Source organism: Polyergus mexicanus, unplaced genomic scaffold (assembly GCF_030449975.1).
Source record: "Polyergus mexicanus isolate NDT 795.1 unplaced genomic scaffold, iyPolMexi1.0 SCAF_6, whole genome shotgun sequence".
Lineage (NCBI taxonomy): Eukaryota > Metazoa > Arthropoda > Insecta > Hymenoptera > Formicidae > Polyergus > Polyergus mexicanus.
Genome location: NW_027223326.1, coordinates 6,061,167 through 6,078,108, shown reverse-complemented (window position 1 = coordinate 6,078,108; position 16,942 = coordinate 6,061,167). Strand labels below are relative to the sequence as shown.

Here is a 16,942-nt window from a genome sequence, read left to right as displayed (position 1 = left end):
CTCTTTAAGAGATATTCAGCTGCATCTCTTAAAGTGATACACCTTGTGTATATATATATATATACAGGGTGTAACAGAGCGCCTGTATCAGGCGTTTTTTTTAAAAACGGCTTGTCGTAGCAAGTTGGGGAAAAAATTTTTATAGTAAAAGCTATAGTGAAGAATCAAATGGTGACACTTGCGTTTCCCGGAAAAGTGGGGAAATTGGAAAAACGGATATGAAATTTATTTTTTTTAATGGGCAGAGGGGTCGAGTGAGATATCATTGGATAGAACCTTTAAAAAGAAACAATTTTTGTAGGAAAAATTATTTAATTTGTCCAATCAATTACAAGAAAAATTCAAATAATTAATTTTCTTTCATAAATGCTCGAATTGCCTTCCATTGTTGTCGAAACATAAACATTGTAACTTGTGTTACAATGTTCACTTTCCCTTGTTCAAGGGCAATTTATTTTTATTAGGTTTATGTTATTGTAAACATCACATTAAATTTTTCTTCATTTCAAAGTGAGATTTCGCATTATGTGGAATAAAATTTGAAATCTTTCCTTAAGTGAAAAGTGAAATCTTTCCGTGTTGATTTGTTTTATATTTATTTTCATTAATTTTCATTATGGTGTTTAGCAATGAAGAACCTTTTGATATTTTGATGGTGTTAGGAGAAAGTCAAAGGTGTTTTAGAAGGGCAGCACGTTTGTACGCTGAAAAATATCCAGATAGGCTGCATCATTTTTACAACATATTTAAACAAATCGTGTAAGATCAACAGGTTCCGTACACCCAAACGTTTAAATACGTTGTAAGAATGATGCAGCCGGTCTGGATATTTCTCAGCGTACAAATGTGCTGCCCTTCTAAAACACCTTTGACTTTCTCCTAACACCATCAACATATCAAAAGCTTCTTCATTGCTGAACACCCTAATGAAAATTAATGAAAATAAATGTAAAACAAATCTAAACGAAAAGATTTCACTTTTCACTTAAGGAAAGATTTCAAATTTTATTCCACACGATACGAAATCTCACTTTGAAATGAAAAAAAATTTAATGTAATGTTCATAATAACATAAACCTAATAAGAATAAATTGTCCTTGAACAAGAAAAAGTAAACATTGTAACACAAGTTACAATGTTTATGTTTCGACAACAATGGAAGGCAATTCGAGCATTTATGAAAGAAAATTAATTATTTGCATTTTTCTTGTAATTGATTGGACGAATTAAAAATTTTTTCCTACAGTTGTTTCTTTTTAAAGGTTCTATCCAATGATACATCACTCGACTCCTCTTCCCATTAAAAAAAATAAATTTCATATCCGTCTTTCCAATTTCCCCGGGAAACACGAGTCCACCATTTGATTATTCACTATAGCTTTTACTATAAAAATTTTTTCCCCAACAAGCTTTTTAAAAAAAAAAACGCCTGATACGGGCGCTCTGTTACACCTTGCGCGCGCGCGCACACACACACCACACACGCACACCCACATCCACACGCTTATATCTTGATATTGATTCCATAATTATTTATATATTTATTTCGATATACATCACTTTCTTACGTCGATTACTAAAATCTAAACGTCTATAATTACATTAAAATATTTTTTTATGTTCAAACTATATCACAGTTGTGTTTGAGGGAAAAAGATAGGGATTTAAAGAAAGAAAGAAAGCCATTCAATTAATCGAAACTTGAGCGAAGTCCATTCAGTAAGATTGGCCGCGTTCAGCAGAGAAAACCGCTCAGTAGCGATCGAACGCGATTGGCTGTTACTTTTAGAACCAACAAATCAACGTTGAGTGTTGACAAGAAGATAAACTGAGCACTTTCTCTGCTGAACGCAGACATTATGAAATACATAGTAAACACAAACCGTTAGTTATAACAAATGATAAATTTGAAAATGACCGAATTGTCAAAATGTATCGAGTCGTTTAACCCTTTGTACTTCGCACATTTTCGCGCGACGTTTGTTCCGCACGCTGTTGTGCAAATTATTTTATTTATATGTTATTATTAATTTTATGTATATATACACATTTTATACTTTTATTTGTATGTAATCAAAAAAGAAAAAATATATGTATATAAAATATATTATACATTTTTATTATTTTAAACTGATGTATTTGTACTGTCGTATTAATTATTTTTCTCATACACAATTTTGAAAACTTGTAAAATAAAAAATGTATATACAAAAATTAAAATATATAAAATTATATTTTACTGGATATTTTATAATATATACCAAAAAAGGAGGTATTAATACTTAAAAATAAAAGTAATTTTATGTTACATGACATTATATATATATATACTTATATGTACGACTAAATAGTAGTGCATGATAGTTGCCCGCAAAATTTCGAAGTTGTAACATAATTATAATTAAATAAAAATAAAAAAAATAAAAACGATAGTATGAAGAACAAATAGTGAATTTAAATAGAAACAATTTATTTGTTAACAATTGCGTGTCTTTCGTTGTGTAATTTTATTCACATAAGTTTTTATTTTTAATTAATTAATTAATTTTTATTTATTTTATTTTTATTGCCAATTGAATATTGTGGTACCAAAATCTTCAAAGTCAACTAAATCATACTTGAAGCACAAAGGGTCGATATATTTTTGATATATTTATATTTGACAATTTAGTAGTAGAACCCTTTTAGTTTGACTCCGATAACTTTGATTCTCCTCCAGATATGCTGACCCTGATGTCCTGTTTTCTAATGTATGACTTCCATGTCATAATAGGACCCAGATGGTAGTACATGTATGACATAATAAGATAGATGTAACATTTCTATGAATATGTAATGTAATTCAAAGTACTTTGATCAATCGGGGATAATCCCAAATATGACTGCATTAATCTCAAAATTTCTTGTGGGAACATTACGAGTTATTTGGCTAGCCAATAATATCATGACTATTATGTTAACAGCATTATGCTGTGTAATGTTACACTTATTTCTTTAGATCATAAGTATATATCTTATATGAACATGTTATGCAAATGTATAAACAATTTCAAATGGATAAAAATAGATCATCGAATAGCAAATAACATACTGGAATGAGTCTTCCATATAACAAACTTCAGTCATCGGCAAAAAGAGCAGTGGTGCAAAATATCTACTTTCTTTCCACATTTGGTAAATTCAGATTCATTTTGAAAAGAATCATCGTTAGCCAATCAGGAATATACAAGCAACAAATACAGATATCTTGAAGTTATAAAGCTATTTTTTTACAATGAACAGGGGTGTATGTAGTGGAGGATGGCACAAGCCCAGACACAATTGTTAAAATATAGCAATCATTTATCTGTGGCAGAGCATCTGTGTAGAACATTTGCATATTTTTATCATTTAAAAGCTTGCTCCAGTACATTATATAATCATATAATGTATAATACAGTTCAATGATATACAAATAAATGTTGGAGATACTTTTGTTACACTTAGCACAGTCCTTATAATATACATGTTCTAAACTCTATGGCCGGTATTCATAGTCCATTCTTGTATTTACAATTATCTCAAGTACAGTCTTAAGATGCTATATGACGATTTCATTGAATAGGGTCTTAAGACAACCCAAGATCACATTTAAAACGATCTTAAATATAAGAACGGACTATGAATACCGGTCTATATCCCCAAAGTTATCGGAGTTCTACTGTATTAAGAAGTACTGCTATAAATTCATAAATACCTTTAACTGTAGAAGTATGAAGTGACTGAATATTTTCATTATAATTAATATCATATAATTAATATGGCTGGCAGAATATGGCTGAAAATGTGTTATTTATGAATCTAAAATGTGATAGTTCTGCATAATAGATAGGCAATATTGTCCTCTAAATTCAATATTTAGTTAGAAATAAAAATAAAATTACACAGCAAAAAATAAGAAATTGTTGACAAATAAATTGTTTTCATTTAAATTCACTATATGTTCTTTGTACTATCGTCGTGCTTTGTTTTCGTTTAATTATTATTATGTTATTATATGCATGTTATATTTTTATTTCTCGCGAACAACATTTTGCGTCGTATATATATCTAATATCATGTAAAATAAAACTATTATTTTATATATATATATATCTATATACTATAACTTTTATACAACAATGTCATTATATGTATATGATGATAGCAACATTATCGTCAGAAAATTATAAAATAGGAATACAGATAAATGATATAAAATAGGAGAATCTTGCCTATCTAATTTGTGGAATTGTAGTCACATTTCAATCTTGCAAATAATACTTATAAGCTACAGACAATCAGCCGTGCTCAATCACATCGGCCACAGTATAATTGTTTTTAGTAGAATCATCTAACATAGCCGATAGCTAGATAAGTAGAAATATTTATATAAGATATAGTTAAGGGGATGGAAACAAATTTCTGTCATTCATAAAATTTGAGTTTGTACACTGGTTGCAGCAAAGATGTCATGCCACCATCGATCAAATGAGCAATGCAAGAATTGAAATGATGTTACTATTTAGATATTTTAAACATATTTGGACACACTAATTAAAATGAATAGAATAAAAAAATAATTATTTACCATGTATGATACACAGAATATAAGTTTATTTTATAACAAAGCATAGCTTAAAATATTTAAATTTGCCGATCTTTGATCGATGGAGCTAAAAATATCGAAAAATATAAAAGATGATTCATTTCACAATAATATCGTGAATGGAAAAAGTACTGATAATACGTACTTCTATAGTCAAAGATAAATATATTCTATCTAGCCTATCAATCTGTATTATTGCAGCTTCTCTTCTTGAATTTATACGGCAAAAAAAAAAGAGAGAGAGATTTCAGTTTTATTTAACTTACTGAGTGGATTAAGCCTCAATTGAAAATATTCTTTTCCAACAAGATAAAAAAAGAAAATTGTAGGAAGAGAGACAGAAAGAGAGAAACGGAGTAACACTTAAGTAGGTCCAGGAGGGGCGTTGAAATTAAACATGGTAGATGGTGGACGTTCTGGTAAACTCGGTTTTGGTGGTAACCTCGGTGTTACTGATCCTGAAATGCAATAATCAAAATCAAAATAAATATCCGCGATTACGAGCCCGTAAAAGAAAAAAATTTGCAAGCGGCGCAATCTTACCGTTAGGCTGCGTCGGTGTAAGTTTCGTGGGGCTAGGACCATTGAAAGACATATGTCTCCGTGGATGAACGACGGTAGAGCATGTGCTCTCTAATGTGGAATTTCGGCGCGCTAATAAAGCTGAATTGCTAGCGTTTAGCGTCGGTGGAAGTCGCGGTGGTAGCGTTACAGGCGGTATTCGTGGTGGTAATGGCGGTGGAGATATATCATCTCTCGGTGGAAGAATTGGTGCGTTTGGCGCTTGTCTTGCCTATATTTATTCGAAAGTAAATTTCTTAAACTTTTTCTATCATATATATATATATATATATATATATATATATATATATATATATATATATATACAATCATTATCCTACTTTATCTAATCTCAGAGATGCAGAGATATTCATCTTTAATGCAATATTGAAATATCTTTGATAGGTTTAGTGCAAAATGGATATTTTTATTTATCAAAAAATCTCATGCTATATAATACATGATCATGTAATACATACTGTATAACGAAACTGATAAATTATATTTGACAAATGCTAAATAAAATGAAAATAATAACTTGATTATATTTAGCAATCCATATTTTTATTACAGAAATAAAATTTGAATATGCACTATCTTATTGTACAAGGTGTTAAAAAAAAAGAGTTCATAACTTTAAGGGTAGATAGTACTCACGAAATAAAGGAAAAAAGTTCTAATAAACATAGGTCGAAAAATTAATATTGTCAGAGTTATAAACAATTTTTCATTTTGTATAAACTAAGCGACTTATCCGCTTTTGGTCCTCTCGCGCGGTATGAAAGCAAACATTATGATAAATTACATCACAGAATACAAAATACCTGTCAAATAGTTAAAACAATGCTGGAATTTTTTTAAAGAGTTCGCAATTCTGTGGTACGAAGATATAAAGATGTAAAGTGTGAAAATAGAAGGAGGATATGTAAAAAACCTAAACTTTGAAGTTTAAAGAATTCTTCTTTTTTCTTCTTTTGGCAGAACAAATTCTTCTTTCGGATAAAAAAATGATAAGATAATCCGTTGTTGATAAATTGTTCATAACTTCGACAACATTAATTTCTCGACTCATGTTTATTAGGACTTTTCTCCTCCATTTCGAGTACTATCTGCCATTAAAGTCCTGAACTCTTTTTTTTAACACCCTGTATAAAGATATCTCAGTATTGAATTAAATTAATACGATTTTCGATATATGTTGAAAACTCATTAAATTAAACGAGATAATCCTAGTTAATCTTCGAATCTTACTTGTTGTGATGATTCGCTAAATGAACTTTCTCGTCTTCTACTGGTTCTTGGCGGTAGAGGTGGTGGAAGTTGATTAGAAAGTATGTTACCAGGAGACGGCGGCGTTGGTATTCCACTAGGGCTTCCACTTGACGACAAACTCGGTAAAGCACTCACCATGCTTATGGTGCCGGAATTAAAGGCAAAGTGAGTAATTTGATGTTGCGTAGTAGGGAAATGTCCTGGAGATCCTTGTTGAGGGCTACTACTCGACGAAGCGATCGATAGCACCGACATGCTAGGCGGACTAGGTGATCCTGGAGGTACAGAAGGTGCTACAACGCGCGAGAAAGAGTTTGTAGTTGTAATCATTATTGAATTAGAATCGATTTAAATATCGATTTGTACCTAATAAGACAGGTGCAAAAACACTGTGGTCCCCTGTGTACGGAACTGTGACCTGTGATGTATGTGGCGGTGTTTCCGGTAATTCAGGAGGCGGAAGTGTTTCCAGCGGTGGATCATGCGATCTAACGCTAGATGTTACCGTTTGTAACGGGGCTGGCAATCTCAAACTTCTACTAGCCTTAATTCCCGGCGATTTCAAGTTTATCTCGGGCCATTTACGTGGCTATTGTAATAATATTATTTGAAAAGAACTGGGAGAGAATAATTGTTTATATCAAATTAAATAAATAAAACGCTTACGAATCGTGTAGGTGCTTTACATTTCCTTGGCTCTATCTCTAAACTTCTATTATACAGATAAGTGCCTATATTTGCATCTGACATATTAGGATCAAAGGGACACATATTTTCAATATATTGTCTTATTTTAGACTCCACTGAAAGACAATAGGGTTGATTTTGGTACTGCTGTATTTCACCAGTTATTTCCGCCACTTTTCGCCGTTTACTAAAATTAATAAGCTCCGGACTTCCCGGTAAGTAGTCTGAGTTTCCTTCTTCAATATGCAGAATATTAGTCAAGTACATACCTAAGAATATATATAAAAAGAAAAATTTAAATATTTTTTAATTATAAAAAAATCGTCGTCATTTAATAATACTTACCTAAGAATGGTACACAAGGTGGATTGATGGATCGTAATTTTTCTTGATACTTCCGGAAGTGATCGTTATTAAGTTCTCGCGCTTCTTCCAAAGCCTTTTCTAATCGTGCTGGTAATGGCTGTGAAAATAAACACGTAAAAAAGAAAATAATTTCATGCAAAAGAATTTTGAAAGATATATATATGTAAATATATATATAAATTATAAATCATACATATTTGAGACATACTATACATACTTGAAACGTAAATTTTAGCCTAAAAACTGAAGCCGATCCCATAGCGCTGACAATCGCCAAAACACCATTAAAATTGTTGAGATCTTGCAGCACCATCATTATTTCAATTGCGCGTGATATGATGGCTACTCTCTCTTCAAAATTTTGAGCCTCTACTATTATTTTCTCCAGCCATCTTGTAAACTATCAAGACGCCATATAAAACCCAAATTAATAATGCTATATTTCTTATGGTATATTTTCGATGCGACGACTTGAAACACGAAAACTTACATTTGTCGTATGTTTAATCATTTTCATTAAATTCGGTGATGTCTTCTCCTTGTCTTTCTTTGTCCATACAGATCCAACTAATTCAGAGGGCTTTACTACTCTGTATAGTTCAAACTCTAATAGTGTTAATTGTCTCGCTAATTCGATAGGATTTATCTGTAATTGACAAGTTATTTCTCAGTATGAATTGATTCAGTAGCTGAATACTTCCTTAAATAAATCATAAGATTGAAAGATATTATCTTGTATGTATACCGTAAGTATTCCATATTCTTCATTATTTTCTGGAATTTTAAGATGCGTTTCAATCGGTGGAGGAGACCGCTCAAAACTAAATGTGATAGGTCGTTGTTCCGAAGGTTCACATTTTCTTTGCACAATTTTTAGTACTGAATCAACCCATTTCCGCATAGACTTGCCACTAACTGTATCTAAAAACGATTGCAATCTTTCCAAAAGATTCTTGTCACGTTCGAAATCGTAAAAATGATGATCCACCTAATGGAAAATATTTAGAAAAAAAGAGAGTGTTTTAAGAATTGCATAGAATTTATGGAAAATGGGAAAAATATATATTACTTACCCAATGTCTTAAAACGTTCAAAACTCTAAATTGCACCGGTTGACAGAATTCTTTTCTATATCTTTTCCAATCTTCTCTCGCCGTTGTTTTACATACAGAGGGTTTTTCTTCTTCACCATAAACTAGCGAAGGATCTGGTATATCAAACCTTTCTATCAACAATGTCAATAATTCTTGAGGTGAGCAAAAACTTCTATAAAATAAATTATTAAAAAATTAGTAATTAGTTATATTTACTTTCACACACACGCGCGCGCGCGCGCGCGCGCACACACACACACACACACACACACACACACAATGGATTATTACAGTATACACTGCTATTATTTATTGCTTACCTGTAAGTAGTAAGGAATGTTCTTACAAAAGCTGGATCAGCATATATATGATAAGTCAATCTCTCTACTAATTTTATCAAAGTTGCACCCTTAATCAATGGAACACCACCATTTTCTCTGGCCTCTAAAACAATGTTCTCCTTGCTATCTTGTTCAGCAAATTTATATAAGTGAGCTGGAGGTAGCCTTAAAGGATGCTTCCTTTCTTCATCCAAAAGAATACTATCCAAAGTCCTTTCTAACATACTTTTTGTATTCAACATCACTAAATCTGCCATCCAATTATTCTTGTCCTCGACAGACTTGGCAACAAGAATAACATTAGGATGGTCTCTTGGTGCAATTTCAAAAGCATTTTTCAACTCTATAAATGTATATTATGCATTGCACAAAATTTTGACATAAAATTGCAGTGAAATTTAGATGCATTTTTTACCTTCGGTATCTTCTCTATCAATAATATCGACTTTCCTAATGAAAAATCTCTCTTTCAATCGGAGTTCACCTTGATGAGTCGGATGTCCGCCGACTCCAACAGCCACAATACCCGCTGCAACGGTGACACTAACTCTTTTGCTACTGCTTGGTTTACACAATACTAGCAATCCATCGAATAATAAGGCTTTTCTTTCAGTTAATCTTCGTCCATTACTAGCTACTTTCCCCAAAATATCCTCTGTATAAAAAAATTATCATATAAACGTTAACAAGATTGAAGATAATGGTTGAGTATCGAAAAATATATAATAAAAAAGAATGTTTCTTTTAATTACCTCTAATAAACTCATTGCAACACTGCCCAATATCTCTTTGATCCCAGCCATCTACAGTCTTTTGTAATTCACTAATCTTCTCTAATGCCGCTTGTCTCCTCGCTCTGCTCTGCATTGGCAAGCCTGTATCCTTTTTCGGAAGACTCGCCACAGATTGCATCAATTCCATTTGTAGTGGTCTTAATAAACCTTGCACTTGTTCCAAGGTTTCGCCATCCTCTATGCTAGGTGTGCGTTTGTGTAAAACCTATGATTTATTGAGAAAGATGGAAAGTATTGAAAGATGTCATAAAAATGAGCACAAACGATCCTGTATATGCAAAGAGTTAAACGTAATACCTTTATATAATCGAAATACAGGAAGCAATGCCATATAGGTTGCAATAAAAGTTTTGGCAAATAATATTTAACAGCTTCCCTAAAACCATGACCTGCCGCTCGCAAAGCCGCATTAGCTTCCGGTCTTGACAATAAATTCGTTAAAACTTCCCGACTAGTTGGGCTATTAATATCTCTCGCATATCTAGCGAGAAATAGTTTAATTAATAAAAAATTTATACACAATATGTATCGCGCATAACATATGTGATATATACTTTATATAAACATCGAATTCTGCCGCCTCTGCTAATTCTTCAAAGCATGAACCAACTGTAGGTGTTTGCTTCTCCGCTGCAATTTCCATTATATCTTCTAAACTGCCGAGTAATGTCACAGTAATCTCATAAATATCTGTAATATTACTGAAGAGTGTTTCGAGTTCACTCTTATCTTGCGCCAGTTTCGCAATTTCTTCGCGAAATACCTAGCAACGAAAATTATTTTGATTTAATTACCTTTCTTAATAATATATTTTTTTATTTTACCTTGATAATCATATGCAGGTCACGAATGTAATGCCGTTCATCATGAATGAGATCTCGCACAGATTCTTCATAAGTCTGGGAAACAACTGCACTCAAACTACTTTGCGGACCTTCTGTGCAATCGTCTTGATAAAACATATCCATCAGTACCTGTCAATGAATTACATACCATATTACAAATAATAATCCCTGATATTTTTGTATCTTTATACATTTATATTAAAAGATAAAAAGAAAAATAATAAATGATATAGTTAATGATCAGAGCTGGCTAACAACTTTTCATTGATGACAAAATTAATCGCCCTACATAACAGCATGCAAGACTAAAGATTAAAAGAAACACTATTAAAATTTCTCCATAACATGCGCCGTTAAGCTACTACAACACTTTATCAGTCTATAATTCACATATTATTGAATGCATTCTGCAATATAATTAGTACAAAGCAGTAATTATACATATATGAATATAATACATATATATTTATATTATATATATTATATTTATTATTTATATTAAGCTGCATTTAAATAAAAGAGAAATACATATGCTTTGCATGTGCGAAGTGACTTGCACGATCTACAAGAATTATAAATTTCTTACAGTTAATGAAAAGAAAAGATAATAGTGAAAAAAATTTTAAAAGACTTATCAGGATCTAACTTTCCAATTTGTAACTTTACTGTTGACAATTGCATAAATAATTTACAAATATTATACAAAAGAAACATTCTAATAAGTAATTCTTTAACCCTTTGGATATTACATGCCACTATAATGGCTTCCCTCTAAACAATGTTCTAGGCCAAAACGTCAATTCAGTAGCTTCTCTCTAAACGACTGTTTGGGACAAAACGCCACTATAGTGGCTTTCTTCTAAATCTTACATTTAAAGTCGCTAGATATTCTATTGTTGTAAGACAGGAATATTTTCACATGTTTTATCTGTTAGTATATGTAGTACATCTGTTTGCATTTGGTTTATGAAAAGAATGATCGACAGCAGTATACATCAATTGCGCTACGATTATCAATAAAGCGCGTCCCGCGGCAGGACTATATTATACGTACAGCAACAGAGCTATACGCCCAGCTCAGCCGTAGCGAAAAGGTTAAAGAAACAATGAAATATATTAAGAAATGACAAGAAAAAAATACACAATATCATTTGTTATATAGAACAATCATGTCATCAATACTTTAGAACTTTTTTTTTGTTTATAGACTTATAATTAATTATCTTCTCTAATATATTTTTCCATATTGTTAAAAAATAAACATATTTGAAGAATTTTATTTTGTTTATGAGTTAGCAAATTATATGATATATATTTTGCTCATATAAGTAATTCAATTATCATACAATATGATAAATATTTTCAATAATGTGCCACATGTATTAGTTAAATTTTGATATAAACATTATAAAAAAAATATTTATTGAGAAGCAATAGTAAAAACAAAAGAATAAAAATTATAACTAAATGTTATATATTGTGTATATATATATACGATATATATATAAAGGCAAAAGTATGCAACTTTCGCTAAAATAATCAAGCGATGCGATAGCGTCGTGACGCCAGATATATAAAAAATTATTTCCAGGTCAATAGTTTTGCCTATGTACAGTATACAGATACCAAAAACTATGTTGTGACATATCTTAAATCTTTTTCTGTACAATCACAAGTACGTACCACCTAGAACAGCATAAGCGAAGAATGAACATGGTTGGAGTTGTTAGTATATTAGTGGAAAGCATGTAATCAAGCATAGAATATATGCAGCCACAATTAAGTATAGCCAATTCTAAAATTCATTTTTCTATCGTTGCTAGTAGCAGATGCTTTAAGTTACAGATCATAAAAGAATTTTCTATTTCTTGTCAAGTTAAGACAAATTAATAGAGAGAAAGACTTAATATGTAATGTGTATGTATATACAGGGTGTCCCATTTTAAAAGTTCCACCCTAATAACTTTTCAGGATCAACCTTGGATTTGACATTAAAGGTCATTTTCAAGGTCTTTGAAGGTCAACTTCCGTTTTTTAAATGGGAACCCCTATTTTTTATTACATATTCTTATAACTTACCTCGAGAGCTTTTCAAAACACTATAATAAAGTATTTTTTCATTAAGTACTTTTTGAGTTATTTTATATTTTAATCTGACATATTTTGATATAAAAAATTAAATATTTCGTAAAATATTTAGTTTTCGATAATCTTACCGTAATACTTCTATGTACAGAATAATGAGACAAATCAATTAGTGCCAAAAAAAAAACAAATAATTGTTTAAAAAAATACATTATAAATAATTTTCTTAAAAATAATTATTTGTTATACTAATTGATTTGTTTTATTATTCTGTACATAGAAGTATTACGGTAAGATTATCGAAAACTAAATATTTTACGAGATATTTAATTTTTTATATCAAAATATGTCAAATTAAAATATCAAATAACTTAAAAAGTACTTAATAAAAAAATACTTTATTATAGTGTTTTGGAAAGCTCTCGAGATAAGCTACAAGAATATGTAATAAAAAATAGGGGGTTCCATTTAAAAAACGGAAGTTGACCTTCAAATGACCTTGAAAGTCAAATCCAAGGTCACTATTAGATAGCCCCCTTTGTTCCCTACAATTTTTATCAGAGTTGTTTTCCTTCAAACGTGATCCTGAAAAGTTATGAGGGTGGAACTTTTAAAATGGGACATCCTGTATATATATATATATATATATATATATATATATATATATATATACATACATACACAGGGTTAAAAGTTCCATCCTCAACGATATATATATATTCTCAAATAAACTAAATATATAACGCGACAAAATTATATTTTGGATCCGTAAACGAATAATAAGCAAGCCATTACTAGCAAGATATATTTTTCTACTCCATTTACTTTCTATTTAATGCGCGATGTAATACCACTTGTATTAATCAATTTAATTTCTATATAAGCTCTTCATAATATATTATTGTACATATATAAAAATATTTTACAAACCAAATACTGAATCGGAATAAGGTATTACACAATATAAACTACATTATTAATATCACAATTATAGTATGTATCAATATATGTTATGTCTACATTTTCAATAGTTTATATATATGTACATCGATATATTCAAATTGATTGTAAAAAATGTAAATAGTAAAATATGATACAGAGTGTACATTGATCGATTAAGATGCAATACAGAGATAGAACACGGATTGTATGTTTCTACAAACAACATCTTACCATATCTGCGTACATTGCAACTCGTATATCTTCGCACGAAATCTCTACATGGCGAATATTCTTCACATAATTCCCAGCTAACTGAAAAAGGAAAGAATAATTTTACATTTTCTTAAACGATACTGTAGAATAAAAGGAACAAACAGTAGATTTAAAATAATTTAATTTTGCAATAAAATAAGTTACCAACCTTTAGAATATCAGCGGAAATATATTCCAAAACCCCAACTACAAATAGACTAACTTGTGAATCAATTTTGTGCTGTAATACTTCCTATTAAAAAAGAATTATACATAATTAATTATACATAATTAATTAAATCAATTATACACAATTTTGACTCTATAAAATCTGTATACTTTACAATTTGCATATACAAATATGTAAATTAAACATTGTATAGATATGTACTTTTTGTAGTAATTGATGAATCTTGTCGACGGGTAGCACTAACGGTGACTTTTTTTTTCCTTTCTCTAATGCATCCCTTGCATCACGCAGCGCCCATCTGTCAATGGGAGTAGGAAATGTTCGTCTTACTCTTTCCTCTACATCTTGGGGGGTTTGAGGAGGTGGATGTCCACAAAGCATGCCTAGCATTCTTAAAATTAAACTCTCCACATAATCTAACGCATCTTGTCGAGCTTCGAGACTAGGATGTACTTGCTCTAGTACCTATAAAATTAACAATTTTCTTTGGCAATTAATGTAAATATCTACCCATATTATCAGGCAATTGCTGTTGTCCCCCCCACCCCCACCCAAAAAAAAAATAAACGAAGATACGCTTATATATCGTAAGATTAACAATACTTTGAATATATCGTCGAGCGAATTTTGACAATCGTAACAGAGTATAATTTAAAATATCTATGATTAGTTGTCGAATTTGACACAAGTACAGCGCGTAATTGAAAAATCATATGATGGTCACGCACGCAGCGATGACGTCGGTTGGTGTCATTGATCGATCCAGCCCTGATGTAAAATCATCGGAACGAAAAATGATCGAACAAAAAAAAAGAAAGAAAGGAGAGGCAGGAATGAACTCTGGAGGGGATAGAACGGGATAGTAGAAGACGAGAAAACGAAATGTAAGGATAGAGAGAGAGAGAGAGAGAGAGAGAGAGAGAGAGAGAGAGAGAGAGAGAGAGAGAGAGAGAGAGAGACAAGGATCAAAGTGGAGGAGACAAAATGGGAATCGTGCAAATTGATGCGTGTACCTTACGCAGGGAGTTGACAAACACTCCCTTCCACTTGGCAGCGTTCTCCTCTTTCTGAAAGTCGTAGCCTGGCGGCTCGCCCACCACTGACGCCGGCGATGAAAACATTTCACTGTGCTTGAGGAATCAACCACATACACGCACGCACATACACACACACTTAGCGCGCTTATCTACAGAAGGAGCCGGAAAGCTGCGGAGAGTTCATGAAATTTCCAAAGAGAATCGGTTCGTTTCATTTCCCGGAGCAGCCTCCGTCCCGTGTTCACATTGAGTGCTCTCTCTTCCTCTCTCTCTCTCTCTCTCTCTCTCTCTCTCTCTTTCTCTTTCTCTCTCTCGACGTTCGATAGCTAAACCGCCCGATTATACCCTTGCACTGATCTCGCGCTTGTTGCTCTCGGCAGCGTCACCAAGGCCGGACCGAGCGTGCCAAGAGTCCGAGAACTCCGGCACTGATGCATCTTCACAAACACGCCCCTCACTCTCGGTTAATCCCTCCGTTGGAATTCACAACCGACACTAGCGAATAATATCACCAACGACTACCATTGCGCCTGATTGCGCCACTCTAATAGTCAGAATAGTCAGTCTCGCGCGAACGTTCGCCTTGCCTCCTCCCCCGTTTCGTCCCGACTGGCAGCACTATCTGCACCATTCGCCATTCGCCTCACCTTGCATCCTCGCTCTTTCGTATCGTCTAGTCTCGTCGTGTTTCGTCCCGTTTCGTTCCGTCAAGTTTTCGCCATTCGCTCTCTCGCTCGATCGATAAAGTGAGAAATGCGATACCGCATCATTGTGCGATACGAGATCCGAGTGAAGAAGAATCGATCCGCAAATCGATAGCGAAACGATCTCTCGCAGCTTCGAATTTGAATCGTGACCGCGCTATAAATTGCTCGCTATATTTAAACCATATACGTAATAAGATTATGGGCTTGAGCAGAATGGTTGACTTGACAATGTTTTATGTCTTTGTCTTGAAGTAACCCATAATACTATCTAGTATTGTGTGTTACTTCAACACAAAGACTTAAGTCATATTCTCTAGTCCCTATATTGCCAGTCCCCATAAGTGGAAGGGTCACCGATGAAGTGAGACAAAAAAAGTTGCTTTGTCCTTTATTGTCTTTTATTGAGAGATGACATTTTGTTCGTTATGCGTATGTTGCGTATGTCGGACAATGTCTGGCCGAATAAATGAAAATAGTTATTATATCTACTTAGGTATAAAATGGAAATTAAATTCCATATATTAACTTTAATTTTATAAATTATTTAAATTTTTCTATATATATTACTTTAATATATGTTATTAATATTATATATTTATATGTTATTTATACAAAAATCAGAAAATGAATATAATATATCAACTGTGATGAATATAATATATCAACAGTCTTGCGAATATAATATATCAACTTTTTCGTCATTTTCGGGTTTTATGAGACCTAGTTTAGGACATTTAATTGATCATTTTGTGACCAAAATTCAGCATTATTTTGTCACTTGGGTTTGAGATCCTTTAAATTCATTTAAATGCATCATTTTATATGAATGGCCAAAAGCTGCAGATTCTGCTTGGTTTCTGCTGCCAATCTGCTCTCAAATTCTGTGAGCAGGCTCTGCTGGCAGATCATTAGCCTAATGCGGACATAACAGATGCCAAATTGCTAGCAAGAACTGAGGAAATCTGTTGCCAATCTGCTGGCATATTGCGCGCATTTTGCTTACTGGGTATATATATACCCAGTAAGCAATTTGATAATAAATTCCCAGTCAGCCAGGTCTGTTCTAACAGATATTGCCAAGTGCTTGCTACAAATTATTGTCAGCAAAAAGGCTACAAATTTGGTACAAGAGTTGTTATTAC

The 16,942-nt window shown here is 32.2% G+C and overlaps 1 protein-coding gene across 3 annotated transcripts; it reads right to left on the bottom strand.

Annotated features, from left to right (window-relative positions):
* Nucleotides 1–503: 503 nt before the first annotated feature.
* On the bottom strand, nt 504–15,827 carry Sos (Son of sevenless). 3 transcript variants are annotated; one of them, XM_070297003.1, is made up of 20 exons: nt 15,070–15,827; nt 14,258–14,521; nt 14,036–14,119; nt 13,846–13,926; nt 10,567–10,716; nt 10,297–10,505; nt 10,040–10,223; nt 9,701–9,947; nt 9,364–9,603; nt 8,928–9,291; nt 8,587–8,779; nt 8,259–8,501; nt 8,004–8,159; nt 7,731–7,913; nt 7,493–7,610; nt 7,127–7,416; nt 6,827–7,049; nt 6,440–6,753; nt 5,171–5,420; nt 504–5,085 (listed from the first exon to the last, which is right to left on the bottom strand). In XM_070297003.1, the coding sequence occupies exons 1-20, from the start codon at nt 15,175–15,177 to the stop codon at nt 4,991–4,993; spliced, it is 3,996 nt and encodes a 1,331-aa protein (XP_070153104.1). In that variant the 5' UTR covers nt 15,178–15,827; the 3' UTR covers nt 504–4,990. The 3 variants fall into 3 exon arrangements, with proteins under 3 accessions (XP_070153104.1, XP_070153105.1, XP_070153106.1); XM_070297004.1 differs by having other exon boundaries at nt 6,440–6,735; XM_070297005.1 differs by having other exon boundaries at nt 14,258–14,354; nt 15,070–15,150.
* Between the last annotated feature and the right edge of the window lie 1,115 nt (nt 15,828–16,942).